Here is a 24,699-nt window from a genome sequence, read left to right on the forward strand (position 1 = left end):
AAGTTAGGGCATGTCTCAAAATAAGCGCTTTTGTGCTTTATTCCTAGGTTCCTAAAGTGGAGAGTGAGACGAGGTCAGACACACAAGCCTACTATGGACTTCCTTTACTGAAGTAGACTTGCTGTACAGTCACCCATCACTGGCTGCACTGCAGTGGGATAGGAGCAAGAGCAAATGCAGACACTCCACCAACTCTACATTAGGCCACGTTCACACGCTCAGTGTTTGGTCAGTATTTTACCTCAGCAATTGTAAGCCAAAACCAGGAGTGGGTGATAAATACAGAAGTGGTGACGTGTTTCTATTATACTTTTCCTCTGATTGTTCCACTCCTGGTTTTGGCTTACAAATACTGATGTAAAATACTGACCAAATACTGAACATGTGAACGAGGCCTTGGAGGAATCATTAGAAGGGAATCAGAAATCAAGAGGATAGACAACTCAGAAATGTCATGTCTACAAAAGGTCAAGTCTCTGGATTATTCTTTAACCTAATAAATCGACCAAGTGCCATTAATGTACAGCGCTTGGTCCTGGTATTTCACCCCATACTACTGTAAGTTTGTTGCCTGCAGTTTAACCCTTTCGTGCCAGAGCCGGTTTTCATCTTCCTGACCAGGCCAATTTTTTCACAATTCTGACCACCGTCACCTTATAAAGTAAAAACTATGGAACGCTTCAACGTATCCCAGTGATTCGGAGAATTCTGAGACTGTTTATTCGTGACATATTGCACTTCAAAAGCCAAGTAGAGGACTAAATATAGCCTGGAGGGACGTTTATACACTACTTACCAAATGGAGAGACCCCATATAATACCCCTCACTATGGGCTATAAAATGTAACTTTTCATTTCAATTTCTTTTTCTATTAAAATGCACACTGGGTAAAAGATGTCCCTAATCTACCTAACCATTTTAGTATAACCATTTATATATTTTGTTTTGAGGACTACATAGGAAGTCAGCATTTGCTGTAAAATAGGACACCGGTTTATACTAGCACGTGTCCACCCAACATGTTTCACCGCTTCAGAGGCGTCATCAGGGGATAAGACACTGGCATGAATGGCTACCAGCCAGACACACCTTCCATATATAGCCTCTGTGTATATAAATAACCAATCAGGGTATATTCTACAAATGCAGGATATGATCACAAGCCTCAGATCTCCAATCTATATCAAGAGATCTATCCAATCATAGTAAGAGAAGGTACGATGTTAGAGGTAATGTGATACGCTGTCATGGGGAGCATTTTGCCCCTTTGTAACCATGGTAGCCTTTAACCAATCCACCGTCTCACTCTCTATTCCTCCCCAATTGTATGCGGACACGTCATCTGTGATGTCATGTAAAAATGGTACAATAGCAGTGTCAATCACCACACTGCACGCAATATATACTTACTAAGCCCCAGGAGTGTTCCACCAATATTCACGCTTGTTTCTTATACCCACTCAGAGGTGGCCGCGTCACCACGGGCACCGCCAATAGAATGCACTCACTGTATAAACCGGTGTCCTATTCTACCACAAATGCTGACTTCCTATGTAGTCATCAATACAAAATATATAAGTGGTTATACCAAAATGGTTAGGTAGATTAGGGACATCTCTTAATACCCAGTGTTCATTTTAATAGAAAAATAAATAAAAGTTAAATTGTATATATGTATTATATGGGGTCTCCCCATTTGGTAAATAGTGTATAAACATCCCTCCAGGGTATATTTAGTCCTCTAGTTGGCTTTTGGAATTTATTATAGGGTGAAAAGCCCATGTATGAGGATTTTTTGTTAGGTCTATGTACCCAACATTCGTTCCGTATAGAGTATTGCTGCTTTCCTTTCTTAACAAATACATTTTGATAATTGGTAAGTAGAAGCACTCCAAGTATTCTCAAAAACAGGGATATCTGATAGTTTGGGAGATATAGAGGTAGCCTTTCAGAGCCTATTTAAAACACATACGCGATCTTGGTGGGAAGTGGCCAGTTTAGATACATATTTGAAACAGATTGGTGTATTGTGGCCAGCGTATTCCCCTTCTACACAATTCACAAGCAGAAGATCAAGAATTTTTGAAAGGATGGGAAAGATTACTTACAGAGAACTCTTTACGCATGATAAAATATCTTCTTGATTATAAAAAAGAATATTTTTCTAAGATAAAAAAATAGTTAATAAATAACATTTCCCACATGTCTATTTTACATCACCATCATTTTTGAAACAATGTCTTTTGTTAGGAAGTTAGAAGGGTAAAAGTTAAACCAGCGATTTCTCATTTTTCCACCAAAATTTACAGTCTTTTTTTGTTTTTAGGGACCACATCAGATTTGAAGTGACTTTTAGGGGCCTTTATGACAGAAAATACCCAAAAATTGACAATATTCTAAAAACTGCACTCCTCAGTGTGCTCAAAACCACATTCAAGAAGATGAATAACCCTTGAGGTGCTTCACAGAAATTAAAGCAATGTGAAAGGAAAAAATTAAAATTGTAATTTTTCCCGCAAAAATTTTAATTTACGAGAAAATGGACCATACAATTTGTTGTGCAATTTCTCCTGAGTAAGCTGATTCCCCCCCCATATGTGGTGGAAAACTACTGTTTGGGCGCATGGCAGGGCTCAGAGGGAAAGGAGTGCAAAATGAATTCTGGAGCACAATTTTCACTGGAATAAGTTGCAGACGCCATGTCACATTTGAAAAGCCTCTGACATGCCAAAACATCAGAAACCCCCACAAGTGACCCTATTTTTGAAACTACACCTCTCAAGAAATTAATGTAGGGGAGTAGTGAGTATTATAAACCCTCAGGCGATTCAGAGTTGTATAACATTGGGCTGAGTAATTTAAATATTAACATTTTTAAACCTAAAATGTTGCTTTGGCCTCTAGTTTCCAATTTTCAAAAGGGATAATAGGAGAAAATGAAGGATACAGTTGGTTAAGCAATTTCTTCCTATACAACGGTACCCCACCGAAACTACTTTTGAGGCACACTACAAAGCTCAGAAAAGAAGGAGAGCCATATTAGAGTGCAGATTTTGCTGTTATGGTTTGCAGGTGCTATGTTACATTGGCAGAGCCCCTGAGGTGTCAGAACAGCAGAACCCTCCTAAGTGACCCCATTTTACAAACTACACCTCTCAATGAATTCATCTAAGGGTGCTGTGATCATATTGACACCTCAGGTGTGTCACAAAATGTTATACCATTGGGCAGTGAAGAAAGAATAACTATTTTTACCACAAAAAAATAGTTTTAGCCTCAGATTTTACATTTTTTTACAAAGGGAAATGAGCAAAAATTTCACCAATATGTGTTACACAATTTCTGCAGAACGTGGCAATACCCCTTATGTAGCTGTGCAATACTGCTTAGCCACACAGCGAGACTCAGGAGGGACGGAGCGCTTACACTGGAGTTGTATGTAAATCTCTGAAATACATGATTGAGACTGAAACATTAACAGAATATTCCCTATAATGAGGCAGATCGGGACACTGTGGACGTTGTCTGGCCTATGATCCACCGGTGTCCATCTTTTTAAGTGTGCATAAAAGCACGTTCGACCACTGCTTTGTGCACCACTGAAAAGAACACCACTGAACAAAGGACATAGTGAGTCCAGAGTAACTCTTCTGCCTCATTATAGTGAATGGATCTTTCGGGGGTTTCAAATGAATCACGTCGAGAGAGACTTCTTGAGAGAACAAATTTTTGTAGAGTAGTTTGCAGACTCCATATACAGAGCCCCTAAGTGCCAGAAGAGCAGAATACCCACTAAAGTGGCCCCATTTTGGAAATTACACCCCTCTTGGAATTTATCTACAGGTGTAGTAATGATTTTGACTTCATGAGTGTTTTCTAGAAACAAGCAGCAATGTAGCTGTAGTGCCTAGCAGGCTGTGGAGTCGGAAAACCAAACCTCCGACTCAGACGCCTCAATTTCCCTGACTTCCGACTGAATCCTACTCCACCGCACTGGCTCACTACTGAGCATGTACATAAAATTCAGCACAGATTAATCTCAACTAAAAGCCGAAATCCTTTGATCAGGAACAGAACAGACATTTATAGGACATGTCATAACTTTCCCAAATTCTTATGAAAACATTTACAGCACACTCTGTATTGAACTACTGTACCAAATTTATTATATATTTTAGGAGTCGGTCCATTTTATACCGACTCTAATTCCACCAAAATGGACATGGACCCAACAGCCCTGGTGTTCAGTATATTGTAGCGCCGAGCACATTATACCCAGCTCGTGCTTCTGGAGACATGAACCCAGTAAATGGGGAAGGCTCTCATCGCTGCAGAAATGCCAAACATGTGGACGCTAAATGTGGTTTAGGCACAAAGGGAGGAGAGCATTTGGGAGCGCATAATTTGCAAAATGTTATCCTTTTTTTTGGGGGGGGGGGGGGGCAAGGAGCCATATTGCTTTTCCAGAGCCTACGTGCTGCCAGTATAGTTGAAGCCCCCTATATTTCCGTTAACAGATTAAGAACAAGAGTGGGGACTTGTTTTATTTGTGGATTGGGTTGAACATTTTACCTAACATTGCGGATCACATTTATCTGGCACTTTACGCCAAGCACTTAACATTGGGGTTTCCATCTAAATCTCCAAATGACGAGATTCATTTGAAACCCCAGAAAGATCTATTCACTACAATGAGGCAGCAGAGTAACTCTGGACTCAGTATGTCCTTTGTTCAGTGGTGCACAAAGCAGTGGTTGAATGTGCCTTTAAGCACGATTAAAAAGACGGACACCGGTGGATCATAGGCCAGACAACGTCGAGTGTCCCGATCTGCCTCATTATAGGGAATATTCTGTTAACGTTTCAGTCTGAAGCACGTATTTCAGAGATTTAAATGTAACCCTGGTGTAAGCGCTCAGCGCAGAGCGCAGGAGCAGAGCCTTACTGTAATATTTGGGAGACAGAGAACAAATCAGCAGCAGGTGAAGAATTGGTTTTATATATTTTTTATGCCGTTCCTCGTGCGGTATAAGTGATTAGACGACTTTATTCTTCGGGTCGGTGCGATTACAGCGATACCAGATTTATATCTTTCTTATGTTTGGCTGCTGTCACATGCTAAAAAACACTTTTTATACAAAAAAATAGCTCTCAAAATATGACTATGCAAAAACTATCATTTTTCTAAATTTCTGCCAACAGAGTCATGTGACGGCTTGGTTTTTTTTGCGGGACGAATCGATGTCCTCTTTGGTACCATTTTTGGGCACATAATATTTTTGATCACTTTCTATTCTGACTTTTGGGAGGCAGAATAAACAAAAAACAGTAATTCAGGAATTCTTTTTTGAGGTTTGATTATGATTGAGGCATGATTACAGCGATACTACATTTATATCCTTTTTTATGTTTTGCTGCCCTCACACAATAAAAACATTTATTTTATAGAAAAAAAAATTCTTGACTATGAAAATTGTTCATTCACACTGAAGGCATCAAAACTATGAATTAACACATGTGGAATTATATACTTAACAAAAAAGTGTGAAACAACTGAAAATATATCTTATATTCTAGGTTCTTCAAAGTAGTCACCTTTTGCTTTGATGACTGCTTTGCACACTCTTGGCATTCTCTTGATGAGCTTCAAGAGATCGTCACCGGAAATGGTCTTCCAACAATCTTGAAGGAGTTCCCAGAGATGCTTAGCACTTGTTGGCCCTTTTGCCTTCACTCTGCGGTCCAGCTCACCCCAAACCATCTCGATTGGGTTCAGGTCTGGTGACTGTGGAGGCCAGGTCATCTGGCGTAGCACCCCATCACTCTCCTTCTTGGTCAAATAGCCCTTATACAGCCTGGAGGTGTGTTTGGGGTCATTGTCCTGTTGAAAAATAAATGATGGTCCAACTAAACACAAACCGGATGGAATAGCATGCCGCTGCAAGATGCTGTGGTAGCCATGCTGGTTCAGTATGCCTTCAATTTTGAACAAATCCCCAACAGTGTCACCAGCAAAGCACCCCCACACCATCACACCTCCTCCTCCATGCTTCATGGTGGGAACCAGGCATGTAGAGTCCATCCGTTCACCTTTTCTGCGTCGCACAAAGACACGGTGGTTGGAACAAAAGATCTCAAATTTGGACTCAACAGACCAAAGCACAGATTTCCACTGGTCTAATGTCCATTCCTTGTGTTCGTTAGCCCAAACAAGTCTCTTCTGCTTGTTGCCTGTCCTTAGCAGTGGTTTCCTAGCAGCTATTTTACCATGAAGGCCTGCTGCACAAAGTCTCCTCTTAACAGTTGCTGTAGAGATGTGTCTGCTGATAGAACTCTGTGTGGCATTGACCTGGTCTCTAATCTGAGCTGCTGTTAACCTGCGATTTCTGAGGCTGGTGACTTGGATAAACTTATCCTCAGAAGCAGAGGTGACTCTTGGTCTTCCTTTCCTGGGGCGGTCCTCATGTGAGCCAGTTTCTTTGTAGCGCTTGATGGTTTTTGCAACTGCACTTGGGGACACATTCAAAGTTTGCCCTATTTTTCGGACTGACTGACCTTCATTTCTTAAAGTAATGATGGCCACTCGTTTTTCTTTACTTAGCATTTGTATTATGGCAAGAAAAAAGCAGCTAACAGCCTATTCAGTAGAACTATCAGCTGTGTATCCACCAGACTCTGCACAACACAACTGATGGTCCCAACCCCATTTATAAGGCAAAAAAATCCCACTTATTAAACCTGACAGGGCACACCTGTGAAGTGAAGACCATTTCCAGTGACTACCTCTTGAAGCTCATCAAGAGAATGCCAAGAGTGTGCAGAGCAGTCATCAAAGCAAAAGGTGGCTACTTTGAAGAACCTAGAATATAAGACATATTTTCAGTTGTTTCACACTTTTTTGTTAAGTATATAATTCCACATGTGTTAATTCATAGTTTTGATGCCTTCAGTGTGAATGCACAATTTTCATAGTCATGAAAATACAGAAAAATCTTTAAATTAGGTGTGTCCAAACTTTTGGTCTGTACTAATATTATATATATATACACACACACACACATATTATATATATATTATATTTTTTTTTCATTTATTTTTTAATGGTTTTAAAAAGAAGAAATGTTACTTTTTCTTTTTACTTAGTCCCTCTATGGAACTTTTATTTCTCTGATCACTGGTCTCATGCATTGCAATAGACATGAATTGCAATGCAGGAGATCGTTCAGCTTTACACTAACAGATCACCTGTTAGCCTCAGCCAGCAGCAAGGTCTAACGGGCCACCGTGGCTGGCAGACGCGGAGGTCATCATTTCATCTGTGGCTGCCATAACAACCCTCAGACAGGGGATGCCAGAAGGAGTCCCCTCCCTCTCACAAACGTATAAATGCCGAAATTGCTATGGAGCGCGGCTTCTAGAAGATAACAAAAGGTTAACATCATTGGGACCTGAGCCAGTCAGGTCCCGATCATGTCGCCAGTCAGAGCTATCGCTCTGCATTGTAATCCCAGAGCTTGCAGGACTCTGCGGGTCTTGAGCGTTGCAAGACTGCCAACAAAAGAGAAACATCAGCGCTGCACAGAGCCCAGCGAGCGCCAACGTTTATCTACCATTGGCGGTCATGATGGGGTTAAGTTCATGCAATCTGATAGCTGATGTTAAGCTACTGCAATGCCACATGGGTTAAGCGACATAGCAAATCAGAAGAACTATGCTACATTTCTAATTGGAGGTATTTGTTAATCGTATTGTTACACCTACAACATATTGGGATAGGATCTTGGAGATGGGAACACCCTTTCACAACCTTTGACATACCTATACGTCATGGTCGGATAGGGGTTCAATACCTTTGACATGTCGGTACGTCATGGCCAGGGCCGGCTCCAGGTTTTTGTGGGCCCCGGGCGAAAGAGTCTCAGTGGGCCCCTTTAAACACATACCACGATTCATGATGGACAGATACCGCAGAGAAATATATATATAGTACAATGCCAAAGATTTCACTTCTTACGTTACATGACATATCTATTGCAAATTCCACAATAGCTCAGAAACCGGCGAATTGCTCCATACAGAATACCGGCCCCCCATATAACGCTCCATTCAGGATACTGGCCCCCATATAACACTCCATACAGGATACTGGCCCCCATATAACACTCCATACAGGATACTGGCCCCCATATAACGCTCCATACAGGATACTGGCCCCCATATAACGCTCCATACAGGATACTGGCCCCCATATAACGCTCCATACAGGATACTGGCCCCCATATAACGCTCCATACAGGATACTGGCCCCCTTATAACGCTCCATGCAGGCTGTTCCCCCCATATAATGCCCCATGCAGGATGTCACCCCCCCTTATAGTGCCCCATGCAGGATGTCACCCCCCCTTATAATACCCCATGCAGGATGTCACTACCCCCCATATAATGCCTCAGGCAGGATGTCACTTTCCCCCTTTTTAATGCCCCATGCAGGATGTCACCCCCTTCATATAATGCCCCATGCAGGATGTCACCCCCCTGCCGCTGCTCAGCTCCGGACTCCTCAGCGTCGCCGGCGTCCTCCCGCTCTGCGCTGTGACGGCTCAGGAGAGAGAGAGCGGTGTAAAGACGTCACCGCGCCCTCTGACCTCAAACGTCAGTCAGAGGACGCGGAAGAGACTGGAGCTGCTGGGGAGGCACGGGGAGAGGAGAGTATTGTTTCGCCGGCTGCCGGGGCCCTGAGCAAGCGGGGGGACCGGACGCTGACACCGCTCTCCTCCGCTCACAGGTCCCATAGCGCGGCGGGGTGCCCGACGGCGAATGGGCCCCCCCGCCTGCTCAGGGCCCCGGCACTTGCCCGGGTGCTGGTCATGGCGATAGTGAGGGCACAAGAGCTCTGCTTATGTGACAGCACCGCCCCCCGCTGTTTATCCCCCTAAATGCAGAGATCAATATTGATTGCAACATTTAGGAGGCTAGGAGAGGGAGGGGGCTGGGTTCCTTCTCCTGTCCGATTGGCGTCCCCGCAACATCATTGCGAGGGCCGGATCGTTGTCATGGCAACCCAAAGTAAGTAAAATGTTCCCTATAAAACAAAAAGCGCCAACTAAATCCACAAAAAAAAAAAAAAAAAAAAAAAAAAAGCAAGTCCTCACTCTGGTCCGTCATCTGTCAATAGAAACGTAGGGAGCTTGCACGTTACTGGTAGCACAAAGGCTCTGGAAAAGCGATATGACTCCTCATCCCCCAAATGAAATCCAGCGAATTCTGAGCTCTCAAATCCCTTCTGAGTCCCAGTGTGCCTAAACCACATTTACCGTCTACATGTTTGGCATTTCTGCAGCAATGAGAGCCCGGCTAATTTACTGGTCCATGTCTCCAGGAGCACGAGCTGGGCATAAAAATATAAGAAAGCTACGATAGCAGATTTTCAATTTTCACTCAGTAACATCCACTGCTGCGAGTTTCTAGAAAACACCCATTGAGTCAAAATCGACCCTACACCAGTAGATAAATTCCCAGAAGGTGTAATTTCCAAAATGGGGTCACTTGAAGGGGAATTCTCCTCTACTAGCACTTAGGGGCTCTGTATATGGAGTCCGTAAACTATTCTACGATAATTTGTTCTCCAAGAGGCAAATAGAGCTCCATCCCTCCAGAGTCTCACCGTGTGGCTAAGCAGTACTGTACAGTCACATATGGGGTATTTTTACATTCAGCCGAAATTGTGTGAAATATTTACCCATTTTCCCTCGTGAAAATGTAAAATATGGGGCTAAAAAAAAGAAAAAAAAATTGTAGTAAAGTATTTATTCTTCACTGCCCAATGGTATAAAATTCTGTAACACACCAGTGGTGTCAATGATCACTGCACCGCTAGATAAATTCATTGAGAGGTGTAGTTTGTAGCCCCCACCACCCCACCACGCCTCTTCATCACAGACTGCAGACAAGAGACATTATCAGGGGTCTGGCTACTATTAGAAGTCAGAAGCAGGTCATGCTCCCTGATCTGTGACATCACATCCCAGAAGGGAGGGGGAGCAGTGAGGAGCATCTCCAACGTCACAGTGAATTGCAGGTACTGACAGCACTATAAAGAGCACTATTTATGTTATCTCTACTGTTTATGAAGGCATGCCATTAAAATCATTTTTATTTCCCCGGAGTACCCTTTAATGTATTTTGAGCTCATGAACACTAGCATGTAGCAGCTCAGTACAACCTCATTGTTGTACGAAGGCATAATACAATCCCATAAGCTTTTATGGTGCCTCTAATCTCATATGGAGAAACACAGAGGTTTGTTTTTTCTCTCAAGCTCCACAGGATGATATCTTGTTCCACCATATTACATAGCTCATTTTATCTAAAGCAATGTTTCTAATGTGAATATCTCTGGAATACGGCACCATATAGAACACACTGTGGCAGTACAGACTGTCTATACCTCTGCAGCACGGTGCCCAAGGGAATCAGCATTTCACCGCCTTATGCTCTATGATTAATTAATAAGTTTTATTACATGTTAATCATGTTGTGCTTAGTTTGTCCTGTTACAACCATCATTTGAAAGAGAAGGATGTAGTGACATACCAATAAGCTCATCCGGGCTTCTATCCGCAAATTTCTCACAGAGTCGGATAAAGGTTTCAGTGTTTTCTTTTGATGGACATTCCCCATGTCTACAGAACGAAAATAAATCAAAGTTATTGCTAGTCAGAATTTGTATCACTTAATAATTTAGACTGTACTTTTGTCCTGCAAGCTTCAATTTAATGCTCAGTATTTATTACCTCTTCGGTATCTTAAACGGGTTGTCTCAACATCATAAATTATTAAAATGACAAAGTGCTTGTCAAAACAAATACAGTGGGTGCGGAAAGTATTCAGACCCCTTTAAATTTTTCACTCTTTGTTTCATTGCAGCCATTTGGTAAATTCTGAAAAGTTCATTTTTTCTCATTAAAGTACACTCTGCACCCCATCTTGACTGAAAAAAAAAAACAAATGTAGAAATTTTTGCAAATTTATTAAAAAAGAAAAACTGAAATATCACATGGTCATAAGTATTCAGACCCTTTGCTCAGTATTGAGTAGAAGCACCCTTTTGAGCTAGTACAGCCATGAGTCTTCTTGGGAATGATGCAACAAGTTTTTCACACCTGGATTTGGGGATCCTCTGCCATTCTTCCTTGCAGATCCTCTCCAGTTCCGTCAGGTTGGATGGTGAACGTTGGTGTACAGCCATTTTCAGGTCTCTCCAGAGATGCTCAATTGGGTTTAGGTCAGGGCTCTGACTGGGCCAGTCAAGAATGGTCACAGAGTTGTTCTGAAGCCACTCCTTTGTTTTTTAGCTGTGTGCTTAAGGTCATTGTCTTGTTGGAAGGTGAACCTTCGGCTAAGTCTGAGGTCCAGAGCACTCTGGAAGAGGTTTTCATCCAGGATATCTCTGTACTTGGCCGCATTCATGTTTCCTTCAATTCCAACCAGTCATCCTGTCCCTGCAGCTGAAAAACACCCCCATAGCATGATGCTGCCACCACCATGTTTCACTGTTGGGATTGTATTGGGCAGGTGATGAGCAGTGCCTGGTTTTCTCCACATATACAGCTTAGAATTATCACCAAAAAGTTCTATCTTCATCTCATCAGACCAGAGAATCTTATTTCTCATAGTCTAGGAGTCCTTCATGTGTTTTTGCGTAAACTCTATGCGGGCATTCATATGTCTTGCACTGAAGAGAGCCTTCCGTCGGGCCACTCTGCAATAAAGCCCCGACTGGTGGAGGGCTGCAGTGATAGTTGACTTTGTGGAACTTTCTCCCATCTCCCTACTGCATCTCTGGAGCTCAGCCACAGTGATCTTGGGGTTCTTCTTTACCTCTCTCACCAAGGCTCTTCTCCCACGACTGCTCAGTTTGGCTGGACGGTCAGGTCTAGGAAGACTTCTGGTGGTCCCAAACTTCTTCCATTTAAGGATTATGGAGGCCACTGTGCTCTTAGGAACCTTGAGTAATGCAGAAATTCTTTTGTAACCTTGGCCAGATATGTGCCTTGCCACAATTCTGTCTCTGAGCTCCTTGGGCAGTTCCTTTGAGCTCATGATTCTCATTTGGTCTGATATGCACTGTGATTTGTGAGGTCTTATACAGACAGGTGTGTGCCTTTCCAAATCAAGTCCTATCAGTTTAATAAACACAGCTGGACTCCAATGAAGGAGTAGAACCATCTCAAGGAGGATCACAAGGAAATGGACAGCATGTGACTTAAATATGAGTGTCTGAGCCAAAGGTCTGAATACTTATGACCATGTGATATTTCAGTTTTTCTTTTTTAATAAATTTGCAAAAATTTCTACATTTCTGTTTTTTTCTGTCAAGATGGGGTGCAGAGTGTACTTTAATGAGAAAAAAATGGAACTTTAGAATTTACCAAATGGCTGCAATGAAACAAAGAGAAAAATTTAAAGGGGTCTGAATACTTTCCGTACCCACTGTAACTGTGCAATTTACCGTGTGTTGGGACTATAGGACGCACCTTACTAAAAGATGCACCTGAAGTTTAGACAGCAGAAAACAGGAAACACATATTTCCTGTATAGAAGTGGAAAGGTCAATATCACTCATTTTAATGCACTGGGATAAAACAGGAAGACAACTGATCAATTGTTAGCTCTTCTCTGCAGCTTCTGTATTATACACATATAGCTTTAAAGCACGAACATTATGTACACTCTCTGCAGCACACATATATACACACACACACACACACACAAACACTGCTGCATGCACTCTACGTTCTGCTGTACATGCACACACAGCTGTGCTGGAAGCACGCACACACACACAGCTGTGCTGGAAGCACACACACACAGCTGTGCTAGAAGCACACACACACAGCTGTGCTAGAAGCACACACACACAGCTGTGCTGGAAGCACACACACAGCTGTGCTAGAAGCACACACACACAGCTCTGCTAGAAGCACACACACACAGCTCTGCTAGAAGCACACACACACAGCTCTGCTAGAAGCACACACACACAGCTCTGCTAGAAGCACACACACACACAGCTCTGCTAGAAACACACACACACACAGCTCTGCTAGAAACACACACACACACAGCTCTGCTAGAAGCACACAAACACACACAGCTCTGCTAGAAGCACACACACACCGCTCTGCTAGAAGCACACACACACCGCTCTGCTAGAAGCACACACACACACAGCTCTGCTAGAAGCACACACACAGCTCTGCTAGAAGCACACACACAGCTCTGCTAGAAGCACACACACACACACACAGCTCTGCTAGAAGCGCACACACACACAGCTCTGCTAGAAGCGCACACACAGCTCTGCTAGAAGCGCACACACACACAGCTCTGCTAGAAGCACACACACACAGCTCTGCTAGAAGCACACACACACACACAGCTCTGCTAGAAGCACACACACACACAGCTCTGCTAGAAGCACACACACACACACAGCTCTGCTAGAAGCACACACACACAGCTCTGCTAGAAGCGCACACACACACACAGCTCTGCTAGAAGCGCACACACACACACAGCTCTGCTAGAAGCGCACACACACACACACAGCTCTGCTAGAAGCACACACACACACAGCTCTGCTAGAAGCACACACACACACAGCTCTGCTAGAAGCACACACACACACAGCTCTGCTAGAAGCACACACACACACAGCTCTGCTAGAAGCACACACACACACAGCTCTGCTAGAAGCACACACACACACACAGCTCTGCTAGAAGCACACACACACACACAGCTCTGCTAGAAGCACACACACACAGCTCTGCTAGAAGCACACACACACACACAGCTCTGCTAGAAGCACACACACACACAGCTCTGCTAGAAGCACACACACACACAGCTCTGCTAGAAGCACACACACACACACAGCTCTGCTAGAAGCACACACACACACACACACAGCTCTGCTAGAAGCACACACACAGCTCTGCTAGAAACACACACACACACAGCTCTGCTAGAAGCACACACACACAGCTCTGCTAGAAGCACACACACACAGCTCTGCTAGAAGCACACACACACAGCTCTGCTAGAAGCACACACACACACACAGCTCTGCTAGAAGCACACACACACAGCTCTGCTAGAAGCACACACACACACACAGCTCTGCTAGAAGCACACACACACAGCTCTGCTAGAAGCACACACACACACAGCTCTGCTAGAAGCACACACACACAGCTCTGCTAGAAGCACACACACACAGCTCTGCTAGAAGCACACACACACAGCTCTGCTAGAAGCACACACACAGCTCTGCTAGAAGCACACACACACAGCTCTGCTAGAAGCACACACACACAGCTCTGCTAGAAGCACACACACACACACACAGCTCTGCTAGAAGCACACACACACAGCTCTGCTAGAAGCACACACACACAGCTCTGCTAGAAGCACACACACACAGCTCTGCTAGAAGCACACACACACAGCTCTGCTAGAAGCACACACACACAGCTCTGCTAGAAGCACACACACAGCTCTGCTAGAAGCACACACACACACACACAGCTCTGCTAGAAGCACACACACACACAGCTCTGCTAGAAGCACACACACACACAGCTCTGCTAGAAGCACACACACACACAGCTCTGCTAGAAGCACACACACACACAGCTCTGCTAGAAGCACACACACACACAGCTCTGCTAGAAGCACACACACACACACACACACACAGCTCTGCTAGAAGCACACACACACACACAGCTCTGCTAGAAGCACACACACACAGCTCTGCTAGAAGCACACACACACAGCTCTGCTAGAAGCACACACACACACACAGCTCTGCTAGAAGCACACACACACACACAGCTCTGCTAGAAGCACACACACACACAGCTCTGCTAGAAGCACACACACACACAGCTCTGCTAGAAGCACACACACACACAGCTCTGCTAGAAGCACACACACACACACAGCTCTGCTAGAAGCACACACACACACACAGCTCTGCTAGAAGCACACACACACACAGCTCTGCTAGAAGCACACACACACACACAGCTCTGCTAGAAGCTGTATATACACACAAAGCTCTGCAGTTTATATATACACTCACACACACAAACCGCTCTGCTACAAGCACGCACACAGCTATGCTCTATCAACACAACCTCATTTCAGGCATAAAAAGTCCTTCACCTAGTCAAGATGTTAAGGTGGTTTTCCCACGAACAAAAGTTGATTTTAATCAATAGATCTTTGAATAATAATAATAATAATAATAATAAAGTTCCACAATTGGATGTTTAAATAAAATGTCCCTGTGCTGAGATAATCTCATAAATGTGCCCCTGCTGTGTGCTGTGTAATGGCTGTGTCTCACCGTGCAGGAACATGGTCTGATCATACCACAGCTCCTGGACAGTGGAGGAAGCAAAAGAGTACACAGATATTACAGCACGGGATCGCAAATGATTCTTTCTGTGAAGTAAAACATTGTTTAAAAACAGGCAGGGAAATATTTTACCTCGCAAAAATTATCAGCTGTGATCTTGTGCTGTCCTATCTGTATACTCCCCCACCCCCCATGTCCAGGAGATGTGGTATGATCAGATCATGTTCCTGTACGGTCAGACACAGCCATTACACAGTACACAGCAGGGGCACATTCATAAGATTATCTCAGCACAGGGACATTTTTTTTAAACACATCCAATTGTGGAACTTATTATTATTCCAATATCTATTGATTAAAATGAACTTTTGGTCATGGGAAAACCCCTTTAAGCATCCATTAAATTTTAATGAAGTGTAGGTCCCGGTAGCCTTCTCTCCTGCCCTGAACCGTTCAGACTGCAGTGTCAGGCTGTTGGGAGGAAAGAGAGAACTGTGCAGTTGAATAGTTTTCTCAGTGATTGAGAAGGAAGATTTATAGGTATCTCAAGAATATAAGAAGCACACCTTTTTAGCAAGTGAGCAAGAGTTTTTCTTGCTAAAAAGTGGGTTTGATAATTACCAGAAGCATATTTTTGGACTAACAATTTTCTCTGTTCTTACAAACAGAGATATTTTTAATTTTACTGTTTACTGCTCGTTGCCTAGGTTACCAACCACCTTCTGTGAATTTCTGAGGAAAATAGGTGAATCAATTCTCATGATGTTCTATGGAACAGCATCTGGACAAAAATGGTGAAACTGACCAAATTCTGCTAGGCTTGAGCACAAATCTTTATTTACTATTCACATTCAGATGATGTATGAAATCAGATCCTTCTCCAGTCACATTTGGTATCTGGGAAGGGAATCCTCTGCGCTCACTCTGGTAAAATGAACTAAAATCTGTATCCCTGTAATATTGAGGGAAATCATCTGATTTGTTAATGAGAAAAATCTTTTAATTTCATCTTCTGTCACTTTTTAAGTTTTTTATACCCAAGAGGTCCTTAATATATGCAAAGTATTAGCAAAATATTATTCAAAAATAAAACAGTCTTGTGCATAGAGGTTTCCACAAAGCCACATGCGCAGTTCTCAAAGGTTTAGGGATCCTTCTCCAATAAAGATTGTTGGACTCTCTTCATAAAAGAAAAAATAGGTTGTATCTGCATCAAGAATATACATAGAGTAATTATTTTCCAAAATGTATAAACAGATGATGAAAAAAAATATTCACATACATTTCCGACAAAATTAAAGCAGATTCTGTGTGTGAGCCTGGCACATGGTCTTACACAAATAACCATCAACTATTATATCAGACATGTACACTCACCCTTTGCACTGAAGCTTTATGTACTTTATTCCTTCCTTTTCAATATCATTCCGATCATAGAACCTGGTAGTATTAGTTAAATCAACTAAAAGACCCATTTTTACCTGAAAAGGAAAAAAAATAGAAAATGATTCATACTTTCCCCAGGTCATAATTCACCATGACTTATTTAGCTTTATTTTTATAATTCTTCAGCAATATAAGGCACAAATACATAATATTCGATACACCGTAATTCCAAAGTACATCTAGTGTATGGGAACTGGTCATCTGATTCATGCCCCCCGAACCACAGACACTATGAATCAGACACTTGCTGCATTACTGACTGCGTTGGTGAAGAGCTACGGGAATGGAAAACTCATAACTGGTACGAGGCAAGTCCCCTATGCACACACATAGGAAGAGACCTGTCAGTCAAGAGGAGCAGGACACAAAAAGGCTGCCAGGGACCAGCCTCAAGCTAGCTTTCCAAGACGCCCCATCAGCTTTTTAAAGCATGTTAACTGCAGCGTTTCAGGTTAAAACATAGATGAATGTGTCCGATTTATGCTGTCTGTGGTTCCAGCAGCTTTATTCAGATGACAGGTTCCTATTAAAAGGGTGTCAACATTGTCAGTAGGGAAAAAGAAAGAAGAAGAAGAAGAAGAAGAGTTACACACAATAGAAGTTATGGCCCAAATTCTTAATTTCTTTTGTATTTTTGTCTTGTTTTGTGCCTTTTTTTTTTTTTGTTTGCACCCAATTAATTATTCTATTTGCCTCTTTTTTAAGTCTATTTTCTACGTGCTCACCTATTTTTGGTTTTCAGCTTCGTGGGCAGAGTTTAGAGATTCCAGATGTTTTGATCTGATTCATCAATTGAGACTTTTTAAACAAAAATTGGCACAACTCCACTCCAGACCCCCTTCACTCCTAGTGCATTCCTGAGTACACCAGTATTTTAGCACAATTTTTGCAGTATTTTGCGCAACACCTGAGACTTTGGTGTCAAATAATTGCAAAAACCAGTTCAACATAAAACTTTTCTATTCGTGAATCGCGAGCGCCATTTTGAAGAATTTAGTACCAAAAAATGGAAAATAATACTACAAGACAATAAAAACCGCAAATGATGAATCAGGGCTTAAGACTATTCGCTCAGGTACTAGGAAGCCCAAGGAAATTAGTCAAGTATCTCAAGTAGTGGCAGCACAAAGAAGGGTTTATGTGGTAAAGAAAATGAAAGTCAAAGATTGATAAGACACAAATGATTACAAGTCCCCAGATATTAGAAAACTAGTGTATTACTAATAGCTAATTTGGCAAAGATTCATATGTAAGACATGAATGCAAACGTTATAAAGTGGGCAACATATGGCACAACTGCATATAGGGGTCCAGTCCATGATAGAGCCCAAGAAGAACCACAGTAGATGATAGGAAGTGTTTGGTGATTGGAGTTGAACTACAAATACAGCTATTTAAAGCAATTTAAAGCAAAGTAAATTTATCTACAGTTATTAAAGCATCTTAATTCTATCTGCAATGCAAGGATTCGTCATCAAAACTAAAGAGCAGCAGAATTCTCAAACCTTAAGACTCTTCAAGTAGTTTGACAGCATGCTCGGGTGAAAACGATTCTCCTCGGGCACTTGATCATCATATTTGGGACCCAGCATAGTCTTTAAAGGTAAGAATTTCCCTGTAAAGAGAACATAAAAATCCGAATGAGACATTACTAAAGTTACCAAAAATGAACTCTTGAAACAGCCATTAGGGAAACCCAGGACTAACAGGAGTTTCAATAAAACTAGCCTGCTGGAACATTACCTTCACACAAATGCCTCTTCTGCCTCCAGAGTATTACTAATATAGTTTTTCACACAAACTTTGATTTACTTTTCTAATATGGCAAAAAAAAATAGTAAATTCCGCATTTCCAGTGCACCTTCCTTTTTAGTGTCATTAAGACTGGTGTTATTAACACCAGTCCTAATCAGAAGCCTGCTGGAGAAGCTTCTAAATACATTCTGTTAATGCAACAAGTCATGTAAATTAATCCATTAAAGGGATCGTCTGAAACAAATACATTTTTAATCTAAATGCCATAATCCAATTATTTTCTAATATACATTAAATTAAAAAGTTCCTACCATTCCCTCACTACATTATCTGCTTTATTTATTTTTTTAGACTTTCTTTTTGATGACTCTTCGTTTGAGAGTCCCAGAGCATGCTGCCGCAGCCTCTGCCCCTTCCCGGATACGAAGCGTCATCAGTGACCAACGTTTCAGGACCTGGGCTAGTCCCTGCTCTACTGATCATGCATCGGATGTCAAATCCCAGTTCAGCATTACATTGATTTGGTGGTCTAACCAGAACTATGGCTATTTCTCCAGTGTCCCAGGAGCAGTTTGCAAACACGACAATGCCAGACCACATATTGTTCATACTCCTGTGAGTAGTCTGCTTGGCATAAAAGTGCTACCATTTCCTGCACATGTCACTCAACAAGCATGTCTGGGACATCACTGGTCGGCAATTACAAAGGAAGTTGGCAGAAGCAGATCTTGATGAGGTGGCCCCAGTTACATTCAGCGAGGCAGAACATTATTCAGCCATGAATAACCTCATTGATACCATGACAAGGCATGGAAGTGCATAAATTTCTGCATGTGTCCCTCATAGTTGTTACTAAATAAATCGATAGGTTTTGAAAATCTTGTTTCCAGTCTTTCAGAATTTGCATATCAATAACATGCCTATCAATCCTGTGATTTCCATAATTCCAATATTTTTCCTTCTTGGTGTTGTAGTTTCAATGTTGAGGAGTGAATGTTGTGGTTCAAGAATAAGCATTAGCAGACAAATGAGAAAGAAGGAGCTGATTAAGGCTCGAGAGGCCACTCTTTTCTACTTGGGATTTTTTTTTATATTATGTTGGATTTTAATCTTATGAAATAAAGGATTCAGATTTGTTTTGATCTTTGAAGATAAGTGCTGGGATTCCAGCACAGTCTACTAGACCATCATGTGGCACAAACTATTTTGGATATTTAGCTCTTGGAAGGTGAGCTGGATAATTTTTCTTATATGTGGATTAAAACAACTAGTTTCCAGTTATTACGACTCAGGGGAACGTTAAAAGGGGTTTACCAAGCTAGAAGATATTTTCAGAATTTGGCTCTGCTTTCTGGTTCGAGCAGTCGTCACATGAGAGCAAGTGCGTTCATGTGTCAATTAACAGCTCTTCCTGTGTTTCTCAATATTTGAGAGAATCAGCTAGTTGGTGATATGCATACTTAAAGGGGTTGTCCTTCTTGACCTAAATGTTTGGCACCGATAAAATAAAAAAAGCTTATACTCACCTCCCGTCCTGACGCCATCACAGTGGTGTCAGCACTAGTGGTCATGGGGCTGCCGTGAGGTTGTTATGATACGTGAGCCCGGTGTCCAATCAGCACTGGCGTTACTGTCTCCGTCTTCGGACAAATTGATCATCAAGAAGAAGTCCGGGCTGCGGCTGATCTCTTACTTCCTCTTGATGTTCAATACGTCCGAAGGCCGGGACAATGACACCATCGCTGATTGGGCATCGGGCTCACATGTCATAACAACCGCATGAGAGCCCCGGGAACAGGAGTGCTGATACCGCTGGAACGGCGCCGGCATGGGAGGTGAGTATAAGATTTTTTATTTTATTGGCACAAAACATGTAGATCAAGAGGGGGTTGTCCTAGTAGTGGACAAGCCCTTTATGTTTACGTGACTCATTGCTCAATAGGGCAAGCAGAGCCAAATCCTAACAATGGGCATAGTACACATTTAAGATTTGGCAAGCTAAACCGTTTTGAAAACTTGATGTAGCCTGGAAAACGTCTTTACAAATGATAGGCTGGTATGGACATCTCTATTTTTAGGGCACTTGCACATGGGTGATTTTCACTGGAGGACTCACAAAGAAGTTTAAATCAACAAAATCGGCACAAATTTGAGCAGATTTTGTTGTGGAAATGCTGGGAATTTGCCACAGTTCAAAATGTGAAATTCACTGTAGAAACATACAACATAAATGGACAGGCCCCATCAACTCTGGATGAGATTTCTTAAAATGTCATCCACAATGGTGGAACAGTATTAGCCTAGAGAAACTCTGTAGCAGCAATCCACCACCAAAGCACAGTTTGTGCATGTGGCTTACCTCTGGCCCTGGGACCATTTCATCTAGAAAACATTCTATAACAAAGCATTTACCCAAAATAACACAATAGGCTCCCTAACAAAAAAGAGGTTACATTCTGAATGCCAAGCAATGACAGCTCTATAACTGAGGACAAAGAATAGAGCATTCTGTGAGCATGTATAGGTGAAGCACAAGGAAGTTTAGAGAGATTGGTAAAAATAAATGGGGCTCTCAAAGAAACCACATTGTTCATTCCAATGTGTGTGTGTGTATGTGTGTGTGTATGTGTGTATGTGTGTATGTGTGTATGTGTGTATATGTATATGTATATATATATATATATATATATATATATATATATATATATATATAAACACGAATATCTTTTGGTCTCGAGTATCGTATGGGAAAGATCTTCGCGTTTCGCATTTGTATGTATGATCTAAGGGGTAACATTTCTCCTTGTGGAGAGTGGCATGCCAGCGTGAGGAGGCTTCTAAGCTTTGCAATGCTCTTCTGGGATATTAAATATGCAAATTGCCTCTTTAGAGAGGAAGAAGACTCTAGTACCATCTATTGGAAGTAGCAATCCCTAAAAGTCACGACAATTTAATAAGCCTTGCCACATGACTTAGGATAAAAGCTAAAGCAGAATCTCAATTTGCAGAGACGGTCTTTTGGGGTATTGCCCCTCGTCAGTGTAAAGTATGAGATCTGATTTGGCAGTATGAGAGGCTTCTTAGTGCGGTCTAATGGGTAACGTTTCTCCCTGTGGAGAGTTATTTATATATTACAAACAAATGCGAAACACAAAGATCTTTTCACATATGGTATATGAGACCAAAGGAAACTTAAAGGAAGTAAACGCTGAATAATGTCAATAAGCAAAGCGCTGATGGTAAAAAAAAATAAAAATAGTCGGATGTAAACAGTAAGTGAAGCCAGAACAACACAATTCCATTTACTGTGTAATGGCCACTGCAGAAACAGGGAACAGCAAAAGCCCCTGCACAGTGAACAAAGCCGTGCGGTTCTGGCCACTGCTGGAACTGAAAACAGCTGATCAATAAGGGTGCTTGGTGTCTGACCCACACTGGTCTGACGTAACCGAATATCTTAAGTCTGGAAGCCACGTTAAATAAACTTTATATTATTACCGCTATGATGAAGAATGAGCAAGATCAGGAGAAAAGGTAAGACAACATTCACACTGCACGCACATAAATATTGTTCTACGGATGTTATGCTGGTATGCGTCAATATGCCTAGATAACTTTATATTTCAAGGCTAACCCTAAAAAGAGGGTACACTGCACATTATACCATATATACACAGTCAGGATGTTTTCACACTGCATTTTCAGAGTACATGTTAGGCCACAGCCCCGCTATCAGTATTCAGTATTTTTTTCTCAGGAGTGGGAGCCAAAACCAGGAGTGGGTGATAAATGCAGAATTGGTGACTTGTTTCTATTATACCTTTTCTCTGATTGTTCCTCACCTGGTTTTGGCTCCCACTCCAGAGAAAAAATACTGACTGAATACTGACCAAATACTGATAGTGGGACCGTGGCCTTAGAAGGATTTTCTGATATACGTATACATATGTCCGATACGTGGCACTATAAGAATGCATTGGAATTGATTGTGCAGAGACTCTAACGTTTTCTATACACTTAAAAAAAATATTATATATATATATATATATATATATATATATATATATATATATATATATATATATATATATATATATATATATATATATATATATATATATATATATATATATATATATATATATATATATATATATATATATATACACACACACACACACACACACACACACACACATACATACATACATACATACATACACAGTACAGACCAAAAGTTTGGACACACCTTCTCATTTAAAGATTTTTCTGTATTTTCCTGACTATGAAAATTGTACATTCACACTGAAGGCATCAAAACTATGAATTAACACATGTGGAATTATATACTTAACAAAAAAGTGTGAAACAACTGAAAATATGTCTTATATTCTAGATTCTTCAAAGTAGCCACCTTTTGCTTTGATGACTGCTTTGCACACTCTTGGCATTCTCTTGATGAGCTTCAAGAGGTAGTCACCGGAAATGGTTTTCACTTCACAGGTGTGCCCTGTCAGGTTTAATAAGTGGGATTTCTTGCCTTATAAATGGGGTTGGGACCATCAGTTGTGTTGTGCAGAAGTCTGGTGGATACACAGCTGATAGTCTTACTGAATAGACTGTTAGAATATGTATTATGGCAAGAAGAAAGCAGCTAAGTAAAGAAAAACGAGTGGCCATCATTACTTTAAGAAATGAAGGTCAGTCAAAGCGAAAAATTGGGCAAACTTCGAAAGTGTCCCCAAGTGCAGTTGCAAAAACCATCAAGCGCTACAAAGAAACTGGCTCACATGAGGACCGCCCCAGGAAAGGAAGACCAAGAGTCACCTCTGCTTCTGAGGATAAGTTTATCCGAGTCACCAGCCTCAGAAATCGCAGGTTAACAGCAGCTCAGATTAGAGACCAGGTCAATGCCACACAGAGTTCTAGCAGCAGACACATCTCTACAACAACTGTTAAGAGGAGACTTTGTGCAGCAGGCCTTCATGGTAAAATAGCTGCTAGGAAACCACTGCTAAGGACAGGCAACAAGCAGAAGAGACTTGTTTGGGCTAAAGAACACAAGGAATGGACATTAGACCAGTGGAAATCTGTGCTTTGGTCTGATGAGTCCAAATTTGAGATCTTTGGTTCCAACCACCGTGTCTTTGTGAGACGCAGAAAAGGTGAACGGGTGGACTCTACATGCCTGGTTCCCACCGTGAAGCATGGAGGAGGCGGTGTGATGGTGTGGGGGTGCTTTGCTGGTGACACTGTTGGGGATTTATTCAAAATTGAAGGCATACTGAACCAGCATGGCTACCACAGCATCTTGCAGCGGCATGCTATTCCATCAGGTTTGCGTTTAGTTGGACCATTATTTATTTTTCAACAGGACAATGACCCCAAACACACCTCCAGGCTGTGTAAGGGCTATTTGACCAAATAGGAGAGTGATTGGGTGCTACTCCAGATGACCTGGCCTCCACAGCCACCAGACCTGAACCCAATTGAGATGGTTTGGGGTGAGCTGGACCGCAGAGTGAAGGCAAAGGGCCAGCAAGTGCTAAGCATCTCTGGGAACTCCTTCAAGATTGTTGGAAGACCATTTCCAGTGACTACCTCTTGAAGCTCATCAAGAGAATGTCAAGAGTGTGCAAAGCAGTCATCAAAGCAAAAGGTGGCTACTTTGAAGAACCTAGAATATAAGACATATTTTCAGTTGTTTCACACTTTTTTGTTAAGTATGTAATTCCTCATTTGTTAACTCATAGTTTTGATGCCTTCAGTGCGAATGTACAATTTTCAGTCATGAAAATACAGAAAAATCTTTAAATGAGGTGTGTCCAAACTTTTGGTCTGTAATAAATTTTTATATATATATATATGTATGTATTTCAGCTACACCATTCTATATACAATGCATTCCTATACATCCACTGCTTTTTGTACCACTGGATCCTTTCTCCTATGGGTAAAAGTAATTTTCACACTCTCTCTCTGGATCCCTAGACAGTCCAGCGAGTCCATCCCTTCACATACTGGTACAAGTGGATGTGTCCCTTTATCGTCCAAGCAGTACATTCCA

The 24,699-nt window shown here is 41.9% G+C and overlaps 1 protein-coding gene across 3 annotated transcripts in view; it reads right to left on the minus strand.

The window, feature by feature from the left end:
* Positions 1-24,699, minus strand: part of RNGTT (RNA guanylyltransferase and 5'-phosphatase) — a 584,571-nt gene that overhangs the window by 546,144 nt on the left and 13,728 nt on the right. For all 3 annotated transcript variants that reach the window (XM_073675692.1, XM_073675691.1, XM_073675693.1), the window contains exons 2-4: positions 18,383-18,492; positions 16,809-16,912; positions 10,595-10,683 (exon numbers count right to left, since the gene is read on the minus strand). In XM_073675692.1, coding sequence (XP_073531793.1) covers positions 10,595-10,683; positions 16,809-16,912; positions 18,383-18,469 — 280 coding nt within the window. In that variant the 5' untranslated portion in view covers positions 18,470-18,492. The remainder of the gene's footprint in view (positions 1-10,594; positions 10,684-16,808; positions 16,913-18,382; positions 18,493-24,699) is intronic.

The sequence above is a fragment of the Phyllobates terribilis genome, unplaced genomic scaffold (assembly GCF_046119375.1).
Source record: "Phyllobates terribilis strain yellow unplaced genomic scaffold, ASM4611937v1 Scaffold_3__8_contigs__length_932513732, whole genome shotgun sequence".
NCBI lineage: Eukaryota > Metazoa > Chordata > Amphibia > Anura > Dendrobatidae > Phyllobates > Phyllobates terribilis.